The 26,649-nt window shown below is 49.4% G+C and overlaps 2 protein-coding genes across 3 annotated transcripts in view; one reads left to right on the forward strand and one right to left on the reverse strand.

Moving 5' to 3' along the window:
• Window positions 1-26,649, reverse strand: part of LOC147899483 (Thioredoxin superfamily protein) — a 128,957-nt gene that overhangs the window by 80,345 nt on the left and 21,963 nt on the right. The window lies entirely within an intron of this gene.
• On the forward strand, window positions 14,612-26,623 carry LOC147899484 (uncharacterized). The gene is made up of 2 exons (XM_087378130.1): window positions 14,612-17,853; window positions 26,539-26,623. The coding sequence occupies exons 1-2, from the start codon at window positions 14,612-14,614 to the stop codon at window positions 26,621-26,623; spliced, it is 3,327 nt and encodes a 1,108-aa protein (XP_087234256.1).

Here is a 26,649-nt window from a genome sequence, read left to right on the forward strand (position 1 = left end):
ATGAGACAACAGTTCCCTCAGGCATATGCTTTCTTCAGAATGTCCCTCAAGCAATCTTTATATGATAGTTATGCTGTGAGGGATTTGGATGCTACTAGCCTTGAAGTGTTTTCTCACTGCTTTTGAGTGCTTCCATTAGGCTCTCTTTTGGAGTCTAATGTCATGTACATTGATTTTATGTTAATTTTATAGTCACTGGTTTCACCCCAAAAAAAAAAAAAAGTGTGTGTGTGTGTGTGAGGGAGAGAGTCTAGCATCCTCTCTATCCTGTGTACCAAGATCTGCGAGATGGAGACCGCCTCCGCCCTGCCAGCCTCATCCTCCTGCGAGTTTCCGTCCGTACCGCACCCTTCTTGTCCCTGCAGCCTACCTCGTCCCCCGTACAGCTGTCGTCAGCTGTACGGCCTTCCGTACAACTGCCGTCAACTGTACGGCCTTCCATAACGCTGCCCGTACAGGCTCCCATACAGAATTTCTTGCAGCTCCCGTGCCCTTTCGACCTCCCCGTACAGAATTTCGCGTCTACTGTACGGCCTTCCGTACAACCTGTACGGAAAACCGTACTGCCTGTACCGTCCACCTTGCAGCCCTCTTCCTCTTTCATTTTCTCCGCCTCGACGCCTCCTTCTGCCACTGTTCCTCCCACCCGTGTCTTTCTTCGGCGGAAGCATGGTGGATTGTCTGCCTCCCCCTTCATCAAATCAGCAAAGCTGGATGCTTCTGATGGCCCTTCTTCTTCACTCCAGCTGGATCTTCTTCGCCAATTGTGTTATGCCTCTGTCACAGAAGTTCCTTCATCGAGTTTCCCGTTTGTTTGTTCCTTGGACTCTGCCCTTTTGGTCTCTGGTCTTCGACAGGCTCAGCAATTTGGAGTCTGCCTCTATTTCATGGGCAGGGTTTTATCTTCAACTCAGCTCCGTCAATGGGCTGATGTTGCAGTGGGTCGTGATTGTATTTCTTCCTTTGTTTTTCTCGGCAAAGGATTTTACTATGCCCACTGCTCTTCGACTGAGGTGGTAGAGCGCCTTGTCAGCGATTCCGGTGTTCCTGGAGCTGGTGTTTTTGCTTATGTAATGCCCTGGGACCCGCTTTTCGATCCTTCTGCAACCTTTCTGACTCACTGTCTGGTTTGGATTACTCTTAAAGCGTTGCCTATGCCTCTTCTTGAACATCTTCCAACTCTTGCAGCTTTATTGGGAAGGCCTCTTCATGTTTCGAGACAGCAGTTCTTGCAAGCTTCCCGTGATGTTCGTCTCTGCATTTTGTGGGATATGATGCAGCCCGTGCCATCTACTCTGGATCTTGACTTGGGATTTGCTCATCCAATGCGCATCAGGCTCCATTTTGCATCTTTTCCCACTGCATGTTATTAGTGCCGATAGGTTGGTCATTTTGCACGTGCTTGCCCTTCTACTTCCAAGCCCATACCTCCTGCTCCTCCTTCAGCTGTCAAGGTTACTCTCCCTTCTCCTCCGGTTTCTGGTATGGCTTCTTTGGTGAAGCCCTCTACTGCTCCGAAGCACTACTAGAGGAAGGTTGATAAATCACAGGCACATCTTCCTCTTGCTGAAGAAGCTCAGGATTGCACCCTTGTTGAACACCATCAGCTTCTTTCTACTCAGGATATGGATGTACCCCTTGCAAAGGGCAATTTACAGGATGACATGCATGCTCTCTCTCAGGATACTGCCCCTACTCTTACTCAGATTGATCCTCCGAATGAAGCTCCAATGCTAATCCCTGCTTCATCAAATGCAGCTTTTTCATCGGAAGATACGGATGCTGATTTAGCTTCTCTGCCTTTGATGCCTGTGCCAGAGTCTTCTTCTCTCAGGGATGCAGAAGTACCTTTTCTACTGGAATCTTTTCATCCGATGTTACAACAGGTTTTTGACCCTCTGATTCAATTTCGGGTGCCAGCCTATATCAAGAAGAATCACAAGGGCAAAAAACAGCTTGTTTTTATTGATGGTGTGGTTTCATCACTGCATCAGTTTTTACATCAGAACAATTTGAAGCTGGAGGATGCTGTGTTTGACTCTCCTCCAGCTTGATATGTAACTTTTTACTTGGCTACCTCATGACTTTTGCTCTGAGGTTTTACTTGTAAAAACCTTTTTCTTGTACTTATTGGTGGGTTTTTACCTCTTTTGAGGTTTCCCACACAGAAATATAAAGATTTCACTAAAAAAAAGTGTGAGGGGGAGAGTGATCGGTGTGTGTGTGGGAGCGATGGCGAGCTCTGGAGCCCCCGCAGCCCTGGTTGACCCCTCTATTTCTATTCTGTCATCCTCTGTTCACCTCCCAGTCCCATCCGTACCATCCGTACAGCTTCCTGCTCCCTTCTCGCGCCCGTTTGTATAGTCCCAGCCCTGTTTTGTCCAGTCACGCCCTTCATCTGGTCTCCTCACAGTCCGTACAAGTTGCTGCCTCTCCTGCACCCTCCATACATCCCTCGGGACTGAGTCCTACAGCCTTTGGCCTGCAGCAGCTTTGCTGTCTGCCTTTTCCTTCTACAAACCCTATCGTACAGGCTATATGGCCATCATGTGTCCCTGCACCTCTTCTACCTTCCGTTCCGGTGTTGCAGCCCTTGGTGTCATCTTCCTCCTCCCTTCCTGCTGCTTCAACACCTGTTTCCTTTGTTTTTTCTGCCTCAGCCCCTCCTCTTTCTGCCTCTACTCCAACTACTCCTGTTTTTCTTCAGCGGAAGCATGGTGGTGTGTTTGCCTCGCCTTCAGTCAAATCGGCAAAGCTGGATGTTTCTGATGGTCCTTCTTCTTCTCTCCAGCTGGATCTTCTTCGCCAATTGTGCTCTGCCTCTATCACAGAAGCTCCTTTATCGGGTTCCCTGCTTGTTCATTCCTTGGATTCTACCCTTTTGGTCTCCGGTCTTCGTCAGGCTCAGCAATTGGGAGTCTGCCTCTATTTTATGGGCAGGGTTTTATCTTCAGCTCATCTTCATCATTGGGCTGATGTTGCAATGGGTCCGGATTGTATCTCTTCCTTTGTCTTTCTAGGCAAAGGATTTTACTATGCCCACTGCTCTTCAACTGAAGTGGTAGAGCGCCTTGTCAGTCGTGTTGGTGTTCCTGGAACGGGTTTTTTTGCTTATGTGATGCCCTGGGATCCCTATTTGATCCGTTTGCCTCTCTTCTAACCCACTGTCCAGTTTGGATAACCCTCAAAGCGCTGCCTGTGTCTCTTCTTCAGCATCTGCCAACTCTTGCAGCGCTTCTAGGGAGGCCTCTCCATGTTCCGAGACTGGAGTTTTTGGAGGCTACCCGTGATGTTCGACTCTATATCTTATGGGATATGATGCAACCTGTGCCATCTTCTCTGGATCTTGATTTGGGCTTTGCTGATCTAATGCGCATCAGGCTACATTTTGCTTCTTTTCCTGCAGCATGTTATCGGTGTCGTCAAGTTGGTCATTTTGCACGTACCTGCCCTTCTACTTCCATGACCACTCCTACTGCTGCTCCTTCAGCTGTGAAGTTTACTCTTCCTTCTCCTCCGGTTTCTACTAAGGCTTTGCTGGATAAGCCTTCTTTTATTGCTCCGAAGCATTACTGGAGGAAGGTAGAAAAATCACAAGCCACTCTTTCTCTTGCTAAAGAAGTTCAGGATGCAACTCTTGTTGAGCATCTTCAGCGTCCTTCCCCTCAGGATATGGATGTGCCCCTTGCAGAGGGGATTATACAGGATGCTGCCCCTACTCTTTCTCAGGTTGATCCTCAGAGTGAAGCTGAAATGTCGAGTCCTACTTTATCAGATGCAGCTCTTTCGTCGGAGGATACAAATGTTGATTTAGCCCCTTTGCCTTTGATACTTGTGCCAGAGTCTTCTTCTGTTTAAGATGCAGAAGTGCCTTTTTTACTGGAATCTTTTCATCCCATGTTACAACTGGTTTTTGACCCTGTGATTCAGAAATTTCGGGTACCAGCCTATATCAAGAAGAATCACAAGGGCAAAAAACAGCTTGTTTTGATTGATGGTGTGATTTCATCACTGCATCAGTTTTTACAGAGCAACAATTTGAAGCTGGAGGATGCTGTGTTTGATCCTCCTCCAGCTTGATATGTAACTTTTTACTTGGCTGCCTCATGACTTTTGCTCTCAGGCTGTACTTGTAAATTTTTTCCTTGTACTTATTGGCAGGTTTTTACCTCTTTTGAGGTTTCCCACATAGAAATATAAGATTTCACTTTTAAAAAAAGTGTGTGTATGTGTGTGTGTGTTGGGGATATGGAGACACCCTCTTGCTGGGGGATTTCAATGCACGTACAGGAAATAGACACGTGGGCTTACTTGACTTCTCAGATGATGACAGAGACCCACACATAGTCCCGGAACTAGATGCAACTGAGCTTGGGATAGTAAGGCATTCTGTAGATGCCCCACAGGTAATAGGATATGAACGACATCTGCTTGAGCTAGGGGCAATCCACGACCTGATCATCTTTAATGGCCTTCACAGCTGGCCATCTTCTGGGAGACTCACTTGCTTCCCACATGGTGGTGGATCTAGTACAGTGGACTATCTACTAGGCCCACTAGACTTTGTCTCACGGATACACGACTTCGCCATACCCCCCCCACACACCCCACTTGGAGCTGACCACTCATACTTGGCCTTCCATATCTCCACCACCATGCTAGCCACAAGGAGAGCTCCCCCCATGCACTCATATCCACTTATACCATGCTCTTGACCCAATGTACATGAGCCATCTAGCCAAGGAGCTCCCAGCTCTACTTGGAGATGACATAGACCTCACCAACGCCTCCGACACCCTTGTCTCAATGGTACAGGACGTTGCTATCAAATCTTTTCCCACGACCCGATCCGGGCGGGCCAGGGATGGGAAGATGCCTCGGAACCCTTGGTTCAATGACGAGTGCATGACGAGTGCAGAGAGGCGAGAGCCCACTTCACACAGCAGCATGACTTGAGTCATCTGACGTCACCTGAGGCACAGAGGATCTATCGACGACTGACGTGTCATAAAAGACGGGCTTTCCTCACACATAGGATGGATGAGATTGTCAAATCATTCCGAGGAGGAGACCTGACCACTGGATGGGGATTTCTATCAGAGGGGAAGCCACCTATCCCATCTCTAACCCAGATGTGTGGCACACGTGCATCCTCCCTCTATAATGCCCAGATGCAGACACCGCCGGATATGTCCTCCACGCCTAGGCACACCACTTGTCATCTGTTCACCACACAAAATGTACGGGCTGCACTTCGCCGTCTACACAATCGGTGAGCGCAGGACCATGAGGGCCTTCGAACTGAGCACTTTGCACATGAATAGGAGGTCCTAGCCCTGATCCTAACACAAATGTTCAACCGGGTTGTGTCACGCCTTCTTGGGAGTACCACCACTATTGTGCCGGTACACAAAGCCAGGGACCCTATGGAGACGGGGAACTATCAGACCCTTATGATTGGCCACACTCAGGCCAAGATTTATGGATTAGTTCTAGAGAGGGAACTCAGTAGTCATACAAAGGATCGAGGGCAACGGGCACTAGCATAGGTAGGATTCCGGAGATAGCACTCTACCCTAGATCACATCTTCAGTGTTCACTCTGAGGGTTATCATTGAGAAGATGAGGTCTAGACACCAAAAAATCTACACATGCTTTGTAGACATTCAGAAGGCTTTTGACATTGTCCGACGATCCCACATGATCAAGAGGCTACAGCAGCTGTCAATTCTAGAGACACTGATATGGGGGGTGATGAGCATATATGAGTCAGTCAGAAGTAGAGTTTGTGCCCCAGGTGGCCTATCGGATTGGGTTGAGAGTATGAGCAAGGTTGCCCCCTCTCACCGACTCTCTTTGGGCTGTACATTGATGAGATCACCTCTTTCATAGACCGCCTAGGAGGCGAAGGATCACTACTGGCCGATCTTAGATACAGATATTGCTATACGCTGATGACATAGTCCTTATCTCATCCTCAGCGGAGGGGCTGCAAAGACACTTGGAGGCCCTAAAGGTGTTCTGTAGAGAGAGAGACCTAACAGTCAACCTTGGGAAGACCAAGGTTATGGTCTTCAACACCTCACATGCAGTAATCCGACGACTCAGTTTCACTTATCGAGCCGAGCCAGTGGAGATAGTGCAGTCCTACACATATTTGGGAGCAGTCTTACAAGACCCCTTTTCACTATGACACATGCAGCCCAAGCACGACTCACACGGGGACGGGGTGCTTTGGCTTGATTGGAGAGAGAGTGTTTCCAGGCACACTTTCAGGATCCACCGATGAAGTGCTGGCTTTTCGATATGCTAGTGCGACCGACTGTCATGTATGCAGCACCCTTCTAGGCATGTGATTTACCGATAGCAGTGTGGAAGAGATTTGAGCGGCTACAAGTGACCTTGGGATGTAGGATGATTCGGAGCAAGCCCTCAGTCCCGCATGAGATAGTACAAGCAGAGTTCGCCATGACACCACTACATATTGATGCCATCTTTCAAAGAGTGACTTTCATCCAGTGTCTGGGACTTACCTCATTGGAGATTACCAAGAGTGGCTCTGGAGTCATCCAGACGACTAGCTGAGGATGGGGCGGACACATTGTATGCACATGTATCCACATGGTTTGCCAGACACGGGATTCAGATGAACAGGCTCCCCCCCTTTCAGTGTAGTTTGGATGCACCCCCTGAGTCAATACCACGAGATGAGATTAGTTGTATCATACGGTTAGATCTTCTCTAGCTCCACACATCTCAGGCTTGGGGGGGAGATCAGAAGCTTCCCACCAAGACACAGGTTTACTGTGACCATTTCTTGAATGTCTCAGAGGAGGGATTCATCGTCATACCCCTATACCTTGAGGACAGAAGTGTCTCACATGCACTGAGGATCGCCATTGGGCAAATGCGGGTTTTATCCCATCAGCTGAGGGTTCAGACAGGGAGAGTAGCACGTATACCTAGAGAGCAGCGGACCTGCACGCTATGCACACTGGGCGTGGTTGAGACAGAGAAACTTTCTTTGCACCTGCCCAGCCTGCTACGAGATCCAGGGACGATACCATTGTCTCTATCAGGATGAAAGTGGCTTCGGCCCACTATCACGATTGATCCACTTCCATGACCAGGTCTACATTGGACTCTATCTGCTTGAGATGCGCCAACACTAAGAGACTCTACTACAACAAATCAGACAGCAACAGGAGGCGATCACACCACAGGATGCAGAGGCTAACCATACACAGCAGCACGTCACAGATTTTCATGCATTCGAGTGGACTCCAGGGCATAGTGGAGGAGGAGCTGGCTACTATGCGGGCAGTCTAGATTACCGAGAGAGGATTGCAGAGGCCATAGAGCACACTCGATTGAGGTTCGCCCTCTCATAGCTTTCCTCAAAGGGGACCGCCCGAGACAAGGGGTCACTCTGAACATAGCTCAGCAGGTTCAGAAATCGAGGAGACCGTGCCCCCTCCGACACCGCAGCATGAGACAGCCAGACAAACTCAGATTCGAGCCACCACAGTGCCAAGTTTTGGTTTCTGAGTTTTCAGTTCCAGTTCCAATTCTCAGCCTACTCGCACCAGCAGATAGCACGTGATATGATATATTTTTGTACTTGATTTTGCTTTAGCCATTGAGCTCTTTTTATTTCAGCATAGTACTTAGTAAAGGGTCTTAGCGCGCCCTTTGCCTCAGCCCTTTGTGGCTTGTATGAGTTTTTCTATGTTAGTGTCAATTTGTCCCATTGACCCGCGAGGCCTCCCGTGGACATTAATATATCTTTCTTTTTTTCTTTCTTTCTCAACTATAAAATTGAAGGCACCTTCTGTGGCTGTGCATTGACTACTTGAGTTCTGTGTGCAAGCACAGAAGTCCAATTCGCAGTCAAAACTATCACAAATGCATAAAAGTATTGTGATTTGTATTCCAAAGGGCATCGACAAGTCGGATTTCACTGCTGAAAGTTTTAAAAACTGTCAAAACTTGAAAAAAGTGCAAGCACACTGTTTTTACATATTTATCCTCTTGTCAAAACTGTTTTTGTTCCTCTTGCTATGCAGTAATATTGCACAAACTATATAGATGCATATACAAACATTTTTGTATGTAAGTACAGAACCCACACGATTGTATGACCTCTATACTAAAATTCTCAGCTTTTTTCTCTACAATTTTGTCGCCTCCTTGTTGTAGGCTCACGGAAGCAAAAGGATGCACAAGAGTGGAGCAAGAAGTGGAAGCCGTCACATCAACTAGAATAATGAAAATGAAAGTACAAAGTACTATAAAAGAGAACCTTAGGACCTAGTGTCCTAGTGGTACCACTAGTACTAGGTGTCATAAGACACTAAAAGTACTAGGTGACCTAAGTGCCAATAACTAAAGCTACATGACACATACCAGGGCCCAGAGGCCATCAATACGACCGGGAGAAGATGGCCTATAAACCCCCCTCCATGGTATGGGCTGAAGTATTCTAGAAATGTCTCAAAATACCTAGTATTTTCTGATCATGGTGGCACATGTTCATCCAAAAGGATATAGCCACCTATGAATGTACAAGGTATGCCAGATCATGTAACAAAGGGAACCAAGTGTAAAGCCTGTCGAAAGACTTCGAACTTGGGACGAGAAAGTGCCTTTCTAAACATATCTGCTATGTTGTCCTCTGTGGGAAGGTAGGACAACTCTATGTCTCCTGCTGACAACCGCTCTCAAACATAATGATAGTGAACTTCAATGTGCTTGGTACGCGCATGAAACACTAGATTACGTGCAATGGCCAAAGCACTCTGGCTGTCAATGTAGACCATAGTGGAGGATGTCTGGGGAATAGCAAGATCTGTAAGTAGCTGTCGAAGCCAAACCGACTCTACTGTAGCGGTGAAGGCTGCCCTGTACTCAGCCTCATGGCTGGATGTGGCAACTGTGGGTTGCTTCTTGCTGAGCCAAGAGATACATGAACTGCCAAGCAAAAAACAGTTGCCGGCATGTGACACTTTGGTGTCGGAATAACCTGCCCAGTCACTATCCGTGTAAGCATGCATGGTAAGTGAACCCTGATCACCATAGAAGAGGGCTAAATCCTGAGTGCCTCTGAGATATTTGAAGACTCTCTTCACTGCCTGCCAATGTTGTGAACTGGGCATGTGCATGAACCTACTGAGCTGGGATACTACATACTGTTAGTCAGGTCTGGTGTGGCATAAATAAATGAGACATCCAACAGCCTATTGGTAAAGAGTGATATCACATGGTGGGCTCCCATCATGAGCTGAAAATTTGAAGCCAGGGTCCACTGGAGTAGAGATTGGCTTGCAATCCTCAAACTGAAAATGATCAAGGAGCTGTCCAATATACTTGGACTCTGACATCATGATACCCCCCTCAACATGAGCAAACTGAATGCCCAAATAATAGTGCAGCTGTCCCATGTCTGACATTTCAAAAGCTTGCTGTAACTCAGCCTTGAAAGCTGCAATATGCGGAGTATCAGGGCCCGTGATCAGCATGTCATCCACATAAAATCAGCACTAAAAAATCAGATCCACTCCCACGGACATAAAGAGTGGGCTCTGTGGGGCTATTTTGAAAACCAAGGGACAATAAGTGTGCATGAATTTTAGCATACCATGCCCTGGGTGCTTGCTTCAAACCATAAAGGGCTTTTCTCAGCCGGCATACCTTGTTTTCAGAGACAACAACCTCAAAGCCAGGAGGTTGTGTCACATAAACTTCATCCTGCAGATCCCCATGAAGAAAGGCAGTCTTGATGTCGAGCTGGTGCACTTGCCAATGGTGATGGGCTGCAATGGCAATGACACATCTAATAGTGGTAATCCTGGAAGTGGGAGCAAAGGTCTCCTCAAAGTCAATGCCTTGTTGTTGGGCATACCCTTTTGCAACAAGACGGGCTTTGTGTCGATCTATGCTGCCATCAGATTTCCTTTTTTATTTGTAGACCCACCGGGTACCAATGGCATGCTTGCCGAGAGGGGGAGATCTAATTCCCATGTGTCATTTTTGGCAATAGATTGTAGCTCAGCTCTCATTGAATCCATCCCTTTGCTGTCAAAAGCATCTTTATGGCACAAAGGCTCTTCATTGCAAGCTGTAGCAAGGAGTGCAAACTCAAGAAAGTGACCATGCATGGAGGAGCTGCTCGGTGAGCTCCCCCCCGCTGCCCGCGGTGGCCTGTAGGCTGCCCGCGGCTCTTGTTTGCTCCGCCCGCTGCCCCCTCCTCCTCGTCGCCCCTCCTCCCTACCTCGTCCTCGCCCTCTCCCTCGCTCCGCCTCACCCCTCCTCCCTCTCGGCTCTGCCCTGCCCTCCCCGCTCCACCTCTACTCCCCGCCCTGCCTTCTCCCGCCCCGCGCCGCCTCCCCTTGTTGCTCCCCCGCCCTACCTTCTCCCTCGTGCCGCCTCCCCTTGCTCCGCCCCCCGCCCTGCCTTCTCCCCTGCTCCACCCCTCCTTCCGCCTCCTTGCCTCCCACTCCCCTCCTTGCCGCCCCGCACATCCTCCCGCCAGTGCACCCCCCTCGCCACTCCGCCTCCGCCCTCCTCCTCCTCTTCTCCTGCCTCTCCAGCCCTCCTTCCTCCTCTTCATTCCTTCCTCCTCCTCCTCTCCCTCCTTCCTCTCCTCCCCTCTACTTTCCCTGCCGCCCTCTCCTTCTCTCTCCTCCGTCTTTCTGCCTCGCCTTGCCTTGTCATTCTTTCTATTCCTTTTTCATTTGCCTCCCTGCAGTGGGAGCATTAGTGTTTGTTACAGTGAAAGAAAATCTTGGTGGCGATTGGTCTAGCCAAAGGGGCTTTCTGGAAACACCCTTGACTCCCACAGCCGTTAAGGTTCTTTCCCCAGCTGACAAGCAACAGGTACAGCAGGCAGTTCAATCCCTCTAGGACAAGGCGCTTGTGGGCAAAATTGTGGGCCTCACGCCTACAATGAGATAGGTGTGAGAGTGGATTCAGGCGAGCTTGAAATTAGAGGGCGACCACATCCAAAAGGTCACCATCTATGGACGAGGCGTTTTCCTCATCCAGCTGAGCTCCCTGACACCGCCTTGACACTTGAGGAGCAGAGCCCCATACTCCTTGGCCCGCACCTTGTCTATCTCTTTCCTTGGTATCATGGGTTCACAGTGGAGGACATGGACACAACACACCATGTTCCACGGTTTCCGATTACACTCCGTTTCCCAGGGCTCCCTAAGGAGTATCGAGCCATCCTCCCTTCCATTGGCACGGTGCTTGAGTCCCAGCTAGAGACAACCGCCTCCATTCTAGCAGATGATGGAGTCCCCAAGATCAGACTGGTGGTGGAAAGCCCAGAGTCCCTCCCAGAGTTGATCCTTCTCAAGACCTTGGAAGGGGGCACACTTCGCCAAAGGGTGGAGATCTCCGGGTTACCAGGCCAGTGTCTTCGATGTAGACAGATGGGTCACCTCGCCAGAGATTGCCCCCGTGGTGGCCTCCCTCGTGCACCTCCTCCCCCTCCTCCACAGAGTAGGCAGAGTCAGCAGGCCCGAGTTCAGCGCCCTCTCAGGAAGGAGAAGCAGGAGTCTCAGAACCCATGGGTTACCCCCTCGGAAGGGAACTGGACACAGGCTAAAAAGAAAAAGGAAACAAGCAAGCAGGCCCGCAAACGTTGCAGACAAAGGACCAACCGCAAGGAGAGGGACAGGGTTGACCGAGAGCCTCGAAAGAGGAACAGCAGGAGCCTCCCTTAGCAACGGGGGCCTCTGCCCATCTAGCCAATCCTCCAACTTCAGAAGTCCAGCCTCCGCACCCACCCTTGCAGCAGCAGAGAGCCCCAGGAGCTCTAGATGCAGCGATGGCAGAAGCCGCAGTCGCTAGCTCGACGAGGGCCATGGAGGAGCCGATCTAGAGCCCTCGCGAGCCTGATTAGCAGAGCGGGGACCTGAGGTCGCCCTTTTCCCTCCTCCTCCCCCTCTGCCCCCCCCCCGACCCCTCCCCCTCCTCCTCTTCACTTCCCCCTCCCCCTCTAGGGTTCCCCCCACACGCTCATGGTCCTTCAACCCCGAAAGGGGGGTTTGATCAGTGCAGTGGGATCTCAGACACACCCTGTTTGGAGATTTTCGGTTGCGGACGTGTGGATGGGACCACAGGGACTAGATCTTTGGTACACCCATGGCACGGAGGTGAACTTTCAGCTGAGCTTTACGTGCGAGGAGCCGGTGTGTGGTTTAGCAACGGGAGTTATCAGATTGCCGATGGAGGCAAGGTGGAGTAGGCACACTTCTGGCCCATCCAGACGTGTGCGGAGTTGTTCGGGATGGAGGCCTCCTTCATGATGAAGTGGGCACAGAATATCGGTATTGAGCCAGTATCCACCCTAGTACGACGCCGCACAGACACTGACTACTCGCCCTCCAAACCCCCGGCAAAATCACACAAGTCAGTCTTTCTAGGACATGCACCCACCCACAGGAGAGCCTTGTTCCCGACTCCTCCGTCCTCATGAGCTGGACCATAGTGAGTTGGAACGTACATGGGCTCCACGACCATGTTCGTAGTCAGCCGCAGTACTTGTTGCTCCAGCAGGAGTTGCAGAGGGCAGTGGTAGGGCGTGTAGTGGACATCCTTATGATTCAGGAGCACATGTTTTCAGCAGCAGACATCAGACGACGCCATCACCTTCTTCCAGGGAGAGGTCCAGAGAAGTGGTCTCCCGCAGTAGGACGGAGCGGAGGGGTTTGCATCTCAATCTCACAGACCTTGGCTCTAGAGGTCTACGATCAGGGCGAGCTCATTCCAGGACGAGCAGTTTTGATGGGAGTTCAGACGGGAGAGTCCAGGATTGGAATCCTGAACGTGTATGCCCCAGCGTGTAGACAGCATCACCCGGCCTTTTGGAGAAGGCTGTCAAAGTATCTTCCGGATGTTGACTCTTGGATTGTTAGAGGGGACTTCAACAAGTTTGGGGAAGACAAGCACGGCGGCGCCTCGTTCTCTGAGATGCCAGCGGCAGAGCGTAGTACATGAGAGCTATTCATTTTCATGATCAGTGGTAGAGACCCATGGAGAGAGCCAGAGTTCAAGCCGGACTCCTGGCAGCCTTTGTAATGAAGGTGGGAAAAAGAAGGATTTTAAGGGGGTAATAGATGGGAGAATAGTAAAGGAAATGTGGGAACTGTGGGGGACTATATAAGTCAACCCAAAAGGATTGTAAGGCACTTTTTGATGTGACATCTAATCCTATCTACGCTCCTTCCTGCTACCTACTGCCTACGCTCACACTCTCTCTCTCTCCCTCTCTCTATCCCCTCAGCCTTCTCTCTCTTCCTTTCTCCTTCCCCTTCTCCTCTCTTCTCCTCCCCTCCTTTTGCTATTCTCTCCCCATCTCCAAATCTGCCCCTTCCCCCTTCTCTACATTGGTATCAGAGCACCGCTCTCTGGCACCTTCGTTTCCCCTTCACTTGCAAATCCCCTTTCGAGCAGGCAAACAGTACCAGCGCTCCACAGCAACCCACGAGGGCATCCACGAGACCACAGCCCAAGCGCACGAGAGCCCTCCGACCATTTTAATCTGAAGCTCCACACGGCTGCCACCGATGGCCTCGAGCTGCCCATCACCACAGCCTCAAGCTACCCGTTCCGTGATTCGTCGGAGCCCTGCGCCTCCCGTCGCCGTTCGTGAGTCGCCGGAGCCCATCTTTGTTCGTGGCATCTACACCCTGTAGTCTCCTACGCCGCACCGCCTCCGAACCTCGTCTCCTCCCCGTCGCCTTCTGCTCCGCCAGTCGCGCGCCCACGGTCCTCCCCGTCGCCTTCCGCTCCGCCAGTCGCGCGCCACCTTTGCCGCCCTGCAAACCTTAGTCTACAAGGTCCTAGACTTTAACTAGGGTTAGTTCAGTTAGGGTTAGGTTTAGGTTTGGTTGGTTAGGTTAGTTTAGGTCTAGTTAGGTTAGTGATTGGATAAGGTTGGGTTTAGTCAGTTTGGTTTAGTTGAGACTACCCTAGGTGTCTTAGTTGTCCTAAGCTACACACACACACCCAAAAAAAAAAAAAAAAAACCTCTTTTAGGGTACTCCTACAGCCCTATTCTGGGCCTCTCTAAGCCACCTTCGTGGCTCATTTTGAGCCCCCTTCCCAGCCTCCTCATCGAGCTTTCTTCGACCCTCTTCAACGACTGCAATTGAGCCTCTTTACTGAGCACCCTCGCGAGCCTCTACATCGAGCCTTCGACACTTGGCACATTTTCCTCGTGTCACTCATGGCACCCAAACGTGCACCCCGGTCAGATGAGTCATCTCAGCACGGTGACGATGTTGCTCAGCAGGAGCAGATGCCGGTCCCCGAGGGTGCATCTCCTTCACAGCCAGTTTCTGCTATGCCTACCGACACACAGTTTCTAGATGCATTGGCCTCGATGCTTCAGGGGGCTTTTCAGCAGATGGGTCAGCAGTTGGGGCAGCAGCTCACCACTGCTATGGCTATGCACGATACAGCTATCACCCAGATGGGTAAGAACCTTGGGCAACAGATCACTACCGCCATCAGTATGCACGATAAGGGTAAGCAGCCCGCGCCCCAGCACGGGGATCAGTCGGATAGCCAGGGTGATTTTCCTGACCCACACAGGGGATTTATGGCTGATGGCCGTCGCACTTATGATGTTGGTTCTATGCATGCACCCCAGCATGGGGATTCTGTTGATTTTGGTGATGCCTTGCCCGTGCCGCCGAGCACTTCTCTTATTGATTTCAGGCCTCCATTTGGCTCGCATATTTCATTGGCTGAGCCGTCCATTTTGGGCCGGCCCATTGGCACATTTTTGCCAACGGCGAGCATGCCTGGATTGGGTGTTGGGTTTCCGGGCAGTTGGGAGAGGGGCCAGTCCTCTTCTCAACCTTTTTCTATGCCACCCACCCACCGAGATGTTTATGGCAGGCAGACTCAGCAGGGATTGCATGCTTCAATGACACCTCCTGTTAATACATTCAGTCAGACTCAGCCTGCGTATCAGGGAGGTAATGCTTTCAGTCAGACGCACTTTATGCATCAGGGGAGTGGCTCTCCTAACCAGCATGATGCTGGAAGTGGGCAGCATGCAAACATGGATGATGTGCTTTCAGATGCCTTACGTTCATATAGGGCTTTGCCTGAGGATGTTCGTAATGAGATGTCCTTTTCACAGTATGTGAGCTTCAAGCGTGAGTATGCTGGTAATCACTATAGGAATAACGCAGCCAAAGATGTGAAAGATAAAATCTCTGTGCATAAGTTTAAGGGTGACACTCGTACTCCCAATGAGTTGGAGGAGTGGCTCACGAAGCTTGAAGATTATTTCCGCTTCTACCCTAAGAATGACGAGGAGAGAATCATTTTTGCTGGCATGCATTTACAGGATTATGCGCATACATGGTGGCGTTACATGCGAGAGTCACCTCAGAAGCCTACCACCTGGAAACAGTTCAAGGAGCTTATGGTCACGACCTTCGTCTCGGCCCTGATCCTTGAACAGTACCTTGCTGAATTCTATGCACTGTCACAAACAGGTACGGTCCAGGAGTACTTGCAGCGTTTTTGGAGACTTTCTTTGTTTGTACAGGATATTTCTGAGAAAGGGAAGTTGCTGCGTTTTATACAAGGCTTAGATCCCTCTCTAGCTGCTGATGTGAGAGCTCACAATCCTCTAACCATTGAGCGAGCAGCCCAGCTTGCTGAGGTGTTTGAGCCAAAATATGCTGGCAAGTACAAGCATGTGTCACATAGCTTCTATGGTACTGCTTATGATGCTGACAGGAAGACAAATTCTGCTGATTGGATTGATAAGAAACCAGCAGCTGCTTCCTTCCCACGATATCCAACGGTTTCAGGAAGTAAGATGCCATATGCAAAGCCATACAGGCCCATGGATGCAAAGACAGGTGTCAAACCCAGCGCTGGTTTTGGCAAATCAGAAGTTAAACAACATTCCAGAGCCATAATGGACAGTAGGAAGAAGGCAAATTTATGCTTTAGGTGTGGAGAGAAATGGACACCTGAGCACCGAGATGTGTGCAAAATGAAGAATGTCAGCTCAGCCAAACTCAGCATGATAATTGAATTATCTGATGATGATGAAGTGGCTGATGTAGGAGACCCCCATGATGTCTCTCATGAGGAATTGACAGGAGTTCATGATGTAGATGAGTCTCCTGACACAGATGCCACAAAGGGGACTGCTTTTCCTTTTGATCCGGGTGGGGCTATTGAGCAAACCACTCATGTGATGCATGAGATTGATATTCAGCCTACATGTAGCAGGAAAGGCCGTAAGCCAACACTCTCTGTGTTGGAGCATCAACCTACAATGCCTTTTCCTGTCAGAGGTGATGCTAATGGTAGTGTTCCTGTGGATGATGAACAGATTTATTGGGATGTCCAGCCTACACTGTATACCATCTCACTACATGCCTTGATGGGTGCCAAAAGTGCTGACACAATCAGGTTGAAGGGAATGATTAATGGCAGATCTGTCCATGTATTGGTAGACAGTGGTAGCACTCACAGTTTCATTAATTGTAGAACATTGAAAAGATTGGGATTAGTTGCTACAGAGATAGACCATGGTCTGAAAGTGGAGATCGCGAATGGACAGCACATGATCAGCAGACATTGTTGCCAGGATGCCAGGATCAAGTTTTCTGATCATTATGAGTTTGCAGGTGATCTTTTGGCATTGGATATGGGACCCATAGATGCTGTCCTGGGTTGTGATTGGCTGAAATCCCTGGGGAAAATCAGTATAGATTTGAATGCTTTATCTCTTGAGTTTTGCCACAAAGGTAGAACTGTTACATTGCAGGGCATTGTGAATCAGAAATTGCAGGTCATTTCAGCAAGGCAGCTAGCTAGGGAACTCAAGAACGAAAGTGCCATTTATGCATTGAATGTCTCTGTACCTCAGGAGGGTGGTATTCCCCATGTGGATAATTGTGAAATGCAGAAATTGCTCTTAGAATTTGGGGATGTGTTTGCTGATATGCCATCTCAGTTGCCCCCAAAAAGAGATGTTGATCATGCCATAGTCCTGGAACATGGTAGTAAACCAATAAACAAGGCCCCGTACCGACTCTCTAAGGTTGAACGGGAAGAAGTGGCAACACAGGTGCGAGATTTGCTTGAGAAAAACTTCATTGCTCATAGCACCTCGCCATTTGCATCTCCAGTACTCCTGGTGAAAAAGAAGGATGGCTCTTTTCGTATGTGCATTGATTACAGAGAATTGAATAAGACCACCATTAAGAACAGGTTTCCTATTCCCAGGATTGATGACCTGCTGGATGAACTCAAGGGTGCTCAGTATTTCACGAAGATTGATTTGAGGTCAGGTTACCATCAGATCAGGATGAAAGAGGGTGATGAGCATAAGACTGCCTTTCGTACAGAAAGAGGATTATATGAGTTCAAGGTGATGCCTTTTGGTTTGACTAATGCACCAGCCACCTTCCAGGCACTCATGAACAAGATCTTACACCACCTTCTTTTCAAATGTGTGCTGGTATTTTTCGATGACATTCTCATTTATAGTAAGGATGCACAGGAACACATTGACCATGTCCGACAAGTGCTAGAAATCTTGAGAATGCATCAGCTTTATGCCAAGGCCAGCAAGTGCACATTTATGGCAGAGGAGGTTGAATATCTTGGTCATGTTGTAAGCAGGCACGGAATCAGGGTAGACCCAGCTAAGGTGAAATGCATTAAGGAGTGGCCGCAGCCACAAAATACCACGCAGCTCAGAGGTTTCTTGGGTCTTGCTTCTTTTTACAGGAGATTCATTAGGCACTTCGCCAAAAGGGCTGCCCCTCTCACTGATTTGTTGAAAAAGGATGCCTTCCAATGGTCAGAAGCAGCACAACTCAGCTTTGATAACCTCAAGAATGCCCTTAGCAATGCACCTGTATTGGTGTGCCCTGATTTCTCACGGTCTTTCATTATTGAGACGGATGCCAGTGGCAAAGGTTTAGGGGCTGTCCTAAAACAAGAGCATGGTGTGATTGCTTTTGAGAGCAGGAAGTTTAATGCCAGAGAAATGAATTATCATGTTTATGATCAAGAGATGCTAGCAATCTTGCATGCTTTTGCAAAATGGCACCACTACCTGTACGGTAGCAAGATTAAGGTCAAAACGGATCACAGGACACTCAAGTACTTCTTAACGCAGCCTAATTTATCCATGAAGCAGAAGAGATGGCTGGCTGCAGTTCAGTCCTATGATTTTGACATTGAATATAGAAAGGGGAAAGAGAATGTGGTTGCTGATGCCTTGTCCAGGATGTGGTCATGCAAACTGTCTGCCATTTCCACGCTTCATCAAGAGTGGATAATTGGGATTCAGGAGGAATACATGCAAAATTCTGATGCAGCTCCTATTTTTGTGGAGTTGCAGAGTCCGTCCAGCCAAGGACATGTTCGATTTCAGCTCCGCAACGGACTGTTATGGTGCAGGGACAGAATTTATCTTGTGCCAGACTCCAAGTACAGGTTGATGGTATTACAGGAAATGCACTCATCCCCTATGTCAGGGCATACGGGTATCACAAAAACATATGAAAAAGTCAAGGAGAGCTTTATTTGGGATGGTTTGTGGCGAGATGTGGTTAAGTTTGTCAGTGAATGTTTGCCCTGCCAACAAAATAAAGTGGACAGCCGGTTACCCGCAGGCCTTCTGCAACCGCTACCCATTCCTGAAGGCAAATGGACTCACATTGCCATGGACTTCATTACAGGCTTGCCTTCTACAGATAAGGGTTGGGATAGCATATTTGTGGTGGTTGACAGGATGACTAAGCAGGCCCATTTCATACCGACTAAAACTCGGTACTCCGCTTCACAGGTTGCCTGGCAATTCATTGAGTATGTGTTCAAGCACCATGGTTTTCCTCAGGAGATTGTCAGTGACAGGGATGCTAAATTTATGGGTCACTTTTGGCAGGAGTTATTCACTGCAGTTGGTACTTCCCTTGCGCCTAGTACTGCTTATCATCCACAGACGGATGGTCAATCAGAGAGGGTGAACAAGTGGGTGGAGGAGTATCTAAGGCATTACTGTCATGACACGCAGAAGTCTTGGGACAAATGGTTAGCATTGGCTGAATTTTGCTACAACAGCACCAAACACCTCTCTATTGGCATGAGTCCATTTGAGGCTATGTATGGATGCAAAGTGGGAATGCCTTCCAAGGTTGCAGACTTGGCTGTGAAAAATCAGCAAGCAAGGAATGATTTGGAGAGTATGAATGCCCTTCTGCAGTTGGCTAAGAGGAATATGCAGGATGCCCAAGCCAAGCAGAAGAAGTATGCGGATGAACAAAGGAGGTACTTATCTTTTGAAGAAGGGGATTATGTGCATTTACGTCTCCATAAGAATCGATATTCCTCGCTGAAAGGTAATACCAACACAAAGCTTGCCCACAGGTATTATGGCCCCTACAAAATCATCCGCAAAGTTGGGCAGGTAGCATATCAATTGGAACTACCCAGTACCTCTAAGATCCATAATGTTTTCCATGTATCCTTGCTGAAACCACATGTCGGACAGCATGTCCAGGTTCTTCCTGAGCTGCCTCCTATGGATGAAGAGGGCCACATAATCTATGTGCCGGAGCAAATCAAGGGCTTCAGAGATCGTGTACTCAGGAACAAAGCCTACACAGAATACCTCATCAAATGGAAAGGTTTAACGGAAGATGAGAATTCTTGGCAACCTGAGAGCATTGTGCAGGACTACCCCTATCTCCTACAAAGCTGATCAGTTTCTGTTGTATCCTTCTCATCCAGGGCACCCTCTTGGAAATTTTGAGGGCAAAATTCTTTGGGAAGGGATGGCTGTAATGAAGGTGGGAAAAAGAAGGATTTTAAGGGGGTAATAGATGGGAGAATAGTAAAGGAAATGTGGGAACTGTGGGGGACTATATAAGTCAACCCAAAAGGATTGTAAGGCACTTTTTGATGTGACATCTAATCCTATCTACGCTCCTTCCTGCTACCTACTGCCTACGCTCACACTCTCTCTCTCTCCCTCTCTCTATCCCCTCAGCCTTCTCTCTCTTCCTTTCTCCTTCCCCTTCTCCTCTCTTCTCCTCCCCTCCTTTTGCTATTCTCTCCCCATCTCCAAATCTGCCCCTTCCCCCTTCTCTACAGCCTTCTCTTCTCCTTTGGACAGAGGAGACACGATGGATTGCTCGAAAGATTAGACCGCTTCTATGTTGGGGACTGGGCATTACACAGAGGCGGCGCTACCGGGATTCTGGCAGGTACCATGATGTCCGACCACTCTCCAGTGGTACTTCACTTGGATCAGCCCCGCCGAGGTCTCCCCCAGACGGGGGTCTGCATTCCAGAGGACCTCTTGCAGGACGAGGAGATTCAGCAGGTTATGGCAGAGATCTGGGAGCACTCAGAGATGGCACCGAGTGAGGGCTGGGCTGCGTGGGTTGCCGATGAGATTCAGAGGAGCAGTGTGGAGCTGCAGGCTCACGCCCTCAGGCGGAGAAGGAGAGACCTCGCCTCCATCGAGAGGCTCAGGGAGCAGGATCCAGTGTCTCAGTGGCTTAATGATAGATTGGAGAGCGCTCATCTCGAGCTTCAGGACACGAAGCTGCGGCGGGCTGAGTTCTCCTACCATTCCTCCCGGGCTCAATGGGTACAGCAGGGGGACAGGATGACAAAGCAATTCTTTCAGACCACTGGGCCCCAATCGACTGGCACACAACTACAGCGTCTCCGGGACTCGCAGGGCATCATACACACTGACCCGCAGGAGATTCTTGACATGACCACCGGTTTTTATAGCCAGCTCTTTCAGACAGAGAGGATGACCCCAGCCGGTCTTGTGGCCTGAGAGCTAGTTTGGGATCACGTTCTGACAGTAGTCTCGTGGGCAAACTTGAGGAGCCTTTCACAAATGAGGAGCTCTGGGAAGCCCTCAAGGCTCTCCCGATCCAGAAATGCCTGAGGGAGGATGGCTTGACTCCGGCCTCCTTCTGAAATTTCTCAAAGATTATCTCCACCCCTTTCCGTTTAGCTTGCCAGAAGATTTTCGACACATGCCTTCTCCCTCAGTCCTTGCACAGGGGGTGGATTTGCTTGATCCCGAAAGGGGGAGAGAGGTCAGATATCCGACAGTGGAGGCCGATCACTCTGCTTGATACTGCATACAAGATCCTCGCCAAGGTCTTGAGTCTGCGGTTACAGCCTCATCTTACCAACATCATCTATGACACACAGACTGGGTTTGTCCAGGAGTGCAGCATCTTGGACAACATCTTCACGTTCTGGGAGGCAGTGGATTGGTCCAGGGAGAAGTCACAGCCACTGGCCATCCTTCTCTTGGACTTCGAGAAGGCCTACGACAAGGTGGAGTGGTCTTTCCTCAAGGGCACTATGAGGAGATTGGGTTTCTCAAACCAATGAGTCAGAGGAGTTTTAGCGCTATACGCAGGGAGCTCTAGTCAGATGCTTATCAAAGGACACACAGGCGAGGCCTTTCCTCTCTCTCGCTCGGTCCGCTAGGGCTGCCCACTAGCTCCCTTCCTCTTCTTGTGTGTAGCGGAGGTTCTGGGCTCCTATTTGAGATCATAGGTGGCGGGTCTCACAGGGTTGAGGCTCCCAATCAGGCAAGGGGAGGAGCTCCTTGACTCGGAGTTTGCAGATGACACGGCCTTGTATGTTGAGGGCACCACAGCCAGTCTAGAGAGAGTTAAAGGTGCCTTGGCTATCTATTGTGAGGCCTCGGGGGCACGGATCAACTGGACGAAATCCATAGGCTTCTTCACGGGCTTTGAGGAGACACAGGATATCCGTGAGTGGGGGAGTGACTTTGGTTTCAGATGGATACCGCAGGGCCAAACAGCAAGATACCTTGGATGCTAGGTGGGTATTGACATCACAACAGAGCAACAGATTGCCCCAGTCCTTGAGAGTGTTCGGTGCAAGCTTCTTTATTGGAGCTCGGCCAAACTCTCCCTTGGAGGTCGCGCCTTAGTAGCAAACTAGGTCCTTGCCACTGCCTGGTATATTGCCTCCTGTTGGTGCTTTCACAGAGGATGCATTGGGCAGCTCCGACGGTTGGTACGGAACTTCCTCTGGGAGGTTCAGACGGCACGAGGAACACTAGGGCCCGAGTAGCTTGGGAGACGGTCATCATGGGTATCATTGATCCGGAGATGCAGAGCAGGGTCCTTCTGGGCAAGTTGGTGGTTTTTGGCCTCACCCCAGGTGCCGAGCCTTGGAAGCTCCTCTTACAGAGAGGGACTCTGAGGAACACCCCACGCACTGGGGGACAGTGGTAGCCTTTACATAGATGGATCTTCTCAGAGGCCCCCCTTATGGGGAAGGGCTCCCCCCTGATGAGGAGTCTTCATAGGGTTTGGCAGAGGCTAGCAGGGGTCTCATCCATGCTCCGTCCAGATGCAAAGAGGAGTTTGAGTGCCAGCCCCTTATGTAGCACCCAGAGGTCAGAGATCAGGAGGGACGTATGCTTGGGCAGCGGACTCACATTGGCTGGGCACAGTGGGACAATGGTCCAGCAGGGTCTTTTGGTCGCTCGAGCAAACTACCTATGGAGGCAGAGGCGAGGCTTGATGCCCTAGCACATTTAAGAGGGGCAGGGCAGCGGATGGGCGAGATCGACTTAGCCATTCTTGAGTCCTGGTGGGAAGGACTTCACATTTGGAGAGACAGCAGATGGTTGGGACAGTTTTCCCGTACTGGTGTTCCCTTGAGGATTTTGATGCAGAGCGGCAACATGCACCCCGGCTTCTTCCGTCTAGGACCTGGAGGCCTACTTCAGCCCCTCGCTGGGAGTGACCCTGACATGGATGGGAGTCTTGATGGGATACACTGGCAGACGATCAGAGTGGTAGGACGCTTGGGGAAGGAGTGACACATTGATCCTCCCAATGTCTCAGAGCAGGATGCCTCTCAATGGCACCTATGGCTTTGGGAGGGTAGACCCTGAGGGAGGTCCAGAGGGATCCGGGGGAGTGGGGCAGCGTAGCTGAGATGATAGATGAGGTGCCTTTCTTTTCCTACACCACACAGATTGGCAGGAGACTTCAAATGGACTCGTCGAGGTGGACTCCCTCGAGAGAGAAACACTAGGTGACCCAGAGAGTGCCTCGGGATGTTCGCTCCAAGTTTTGGACGCAGTTGTGGTCCAGCTTGCGGCCAAGGAAGATTTCATACTTCTTCTGGCTGGCAGCCCACGGAGGCTTGCCCATCGGCCCGTGGTTGGAGCAGATGCAAGTGGAGGGGCAGTGCCACTGCTGCTCAGATGGTGTCCTGGAGACTATCCCGCACTGCCTATGGGGCTGTCGTAGCGCAGCGAGGATCTGGATGAGAGCCCTCAGGATCATGACACGCATGCAGAGTCTACACAGAGACTACACCTGGGGGATGGTGGCTTGGTTGACAGAGGGAGGACATGCGTTTCATATTGATGAGATCTCCCCAGCCTACCGGATACAAGGTCAGAGCATTCAGAGGATTGCACTCCACGAGGCAGTCCCCTCTAAGACCCTAGCTCCTCCTCCTCCTAGGGAGGACAGTGTTTGGGAGGTGGTAGCCAGCATCATGGCTTGGAACATTTGGGTGGCTCGGTGCAGTCTTGTGATGGGAGAGCACCCGGTTTCACCCTCGGCTACCTTGGTTGCCATCTGGCAGGATATCATTTACACTCTACGGTCCACCTGGGAACGTGGGACTCCAGGCTCCAGGGCGACTATTGAGAGGCGTGCTTCTTTCTGCAAGGCTTGGCCTCCAGGTGTTTTCTACATCTTCACACTGCGAGGGATTCGTTGGCTGTATAGCCCCCCCACTTTGCTGTTAGCCCCAGTTCTAGAGATCCCCTAGGTAGTGAGCTGGGCTTCTCTGGAACAGGCCGGTTTTCTTTCAGCCTTTTTCAGTTTTTTCATACTCAGCACCTTCGGGGCTGTTGTCTTGTATGAAATCTTTCAAGCATTGATAGAAGGTTCCTTTCTTTGAAAAAAAAAATAAATGAAAATAAAAAAAGAAAGTGACCATGCATCTGTCTATTCCCTGATCTTGTCCGAGCAGCAAGAGGTTGATCTTGTTTGCTGTCCCTCAATGTGTCAAGAAGCCATCTGGAAACTTGCCTTTGCTGTCTATCGACAGCTCTTTCTTCAATCACTGCATCATGAATAGTGGGAGCATTTTGTGCTGGAAGAGAAACCTGCAAATCAGCATGGGGTGCTGGCTGATCATTGCTTGTTAGAGGGCCTGCAGGAGGCTCATGTTGCTTGTCAAAGTCCTCCTCTAAGGGAAGCAGAGATAACCAAGAGTCAAAGGCATCAAACATGTCAACTTCTGGCTTAGCTTTGCAGTCCACAAGAGGAGAAGCCGAATGTTCAGCAAAGATTACATCTCTACTGACAATAATCTTCCCAGCATTTGGTTGATACAACCGATACCCTCTGCTCTCCTGGCTGTAACCAATAAATATGCATTTGATTGCCTTATCATCAAGCTTTTGTCTCAGCTGAGATGGTACATAAACATATGCAAGAGACCCAAAATTCTCATGTGTGAAAGTGAAGGCTTCCTGCCTTTCCATGCTTCATAAAGTGTAACAGTCCTCAATGCCCTTGTAGGTGATCTATTCAGCACATAGTTGGCACACATCACTGCATCAAGCCAAAATTTATTGGGCAAGGACTTGGCCTTAAGCATGCATGTGGCCATCTCCATAGTGGACATGTTCTTCCTTTCAGGAATGGGATTATGCTGAGGAGTGTAAGGAGTAGTGCATGAGTGAACAATGCCCCGTGAAGACAAAAATGCATCAAACTCCTTTGACATATACTCTCCCCACCTATCTGTGTTGAGGGTGACAAGCTTGCATCCTGATTCATTCTCAACCATATTCAGCCACCTCTGAAAGCATGAGAACACTTCAGATTTGGCTTTCAAAGCATATACCCAGCAATATCTTGTGAAGTCATCAATTAGAGTCATGAAATATTTGTACCCTCCAATGGCATTTGTCCTCATTGGACCACAGACATCATTGTGCACTAGCTGCAATTTCCTTTGTGAGAATTTCGGACAATTCTTTTGAAAAGGAAACCGATGCATGTTACCAAAAGACAACCCTCACACACATGTTTGGAAACTGTGTGAGTTTGAGGTACATCATTTGCCATGCCCTGTGAATGTAACTTGCCAAGAGCTCTATAATTGAGATGACCCATTCTCTCATGCCAAAGATGAGTTTCAGCAAGCTCTGAATCTGAAATAGCAAATGCTTCAATAGAAAGTGCAGCTGAGTGATGATCAAGGTGATAAAGCCCCTTTTGCAAAGTGCCAGTGAGAACTATGGCATTGTCATCACGAAGATCATATACTAGGCATCTGTATCCATCAAAAATCACTCTGAAACCTGAAGTGGCAATTGCTGAAATTGAAATCAAGTTGACTTCAATTCCAGGCACAAAAAGAACATTTGTCAAAGTGACAGGATGGCTTGAAATGGATGTGAGCTGCACATCTCCAACTCCTTTTACAGCATAGGAAGCATTATTAGCACATGTGACAGTCCCCCCTCGAGGTGCATTAGCTAAGGAATGAAGCAACTGTCTGCAAGATGTGACGTGCTTGGAAGCACCACTATCAAAATACCAAGACTGAGCATCATTAGCAGTGAAGAATGCATCAACTTTGGAGGGTGGACAGCCCATGCCCAATCATCCTGGAGAGCATGTGCATGTGAGGCATCTACTAGCTCGTGGGATTCAATTCCATGTGAGGCATTGACTGTCGATCCTACTTTCTTTTTCTCCGAAGCAATGCGCTTCCTGCATTCTGAAATTTCATGCCCTGGCTTGCGACAATAGTTGCATCTTTTCTTCTTTGACTTATCTCCTGTATTTTGAGATGCATTGGAGGAATTGCCACTGTTAGGCGCATGTTTAGGCTTGCCCATAGGCTTGGAAGCCTTGCCTTTTCCTATCTGCTATGAAGCAAATGCATGATCAGGAATAGTAGCTTGCCTATTAGCACGACTTTGCTCTTCCTGCAAAAGCAAAGTGACTAACTGATCAAAGGAGTAGTGGTCTGGATTACCCATGGCCACTAGTCAAAGGGTTGTAGCAAACCCTTGATATGTATCTGGCAGCCCATTCAATGTGGTACCGACAAGCTAAGAATTTGGCACCACCTCATCAATATTGGCAAGTTGTTCCATGAGGTCCTTGACCTTTGTCAAGTATGCATCCATAGAGTCACCTTCATTCATGCTGACTTCCTGCAATTGCCTTCTTAAATATGCAACACGTGCCTCATTGCGAATCTGATAAAGAGAAGCCAATTTGTCCCAAGCATCCTTTGCTGTCCTGCATGACTGGATGTGTGGAATAATGATTCTCTTGCATGATAAAGCAATACACGAATGTGCATTTGCATCTCTTGCATCCCATCTTGTTTGTTCCTGAGTTGGAGAAGCAGCAACAAGGGTGCTAGAGGATAAAGCATCAAGAGGAGTACCCTTTGCCGAGGGACCTGCAATAGGGGCCAAAGTTACGGGAAACGGGGAAACGAGAACCGGAAACGAAAACGGAAACGGAAAAGTTTCGGGATTTTTGAGAGGGGGTGAAACGGGGAAACGCCACGTCATCAAGG

This window comes from Dipteris shenzhenensis, chromosome 8 (genome assembly GCF_047967505.1).
Source record: "Dipteris shenzhenensis isolate YYH24624 ecotype China chromosome 8, Dip_SZ_1.0, whole genome shotgun sequence".
Taxonomy (NCBI): domain Eukaryota; kingdom Viridiplantae; phylum Streptophyta; class Polypodiopsida; order Gleicheniales; family Dipteridaceae; genus Dipteris; species Dipteris shenzhenensis.

Bases quoted from the DNA above. Each gene is read 5' to 3' on its own strand.
- LOC147899484 (XM_087378130.1), top strand. From the start codon at position 14,612: ATGGCTGATGGCCGTCGCACTTATGATGTTGGTTCTATGCATGCACCC. The intron at 17,854-26,538 runs GTCAGAAGCAGC...GACCTGCAATAG, and splicing joins AAAAAGGATGCCTTCCAATG to GGGCCAAAGTTACGGGAAAC.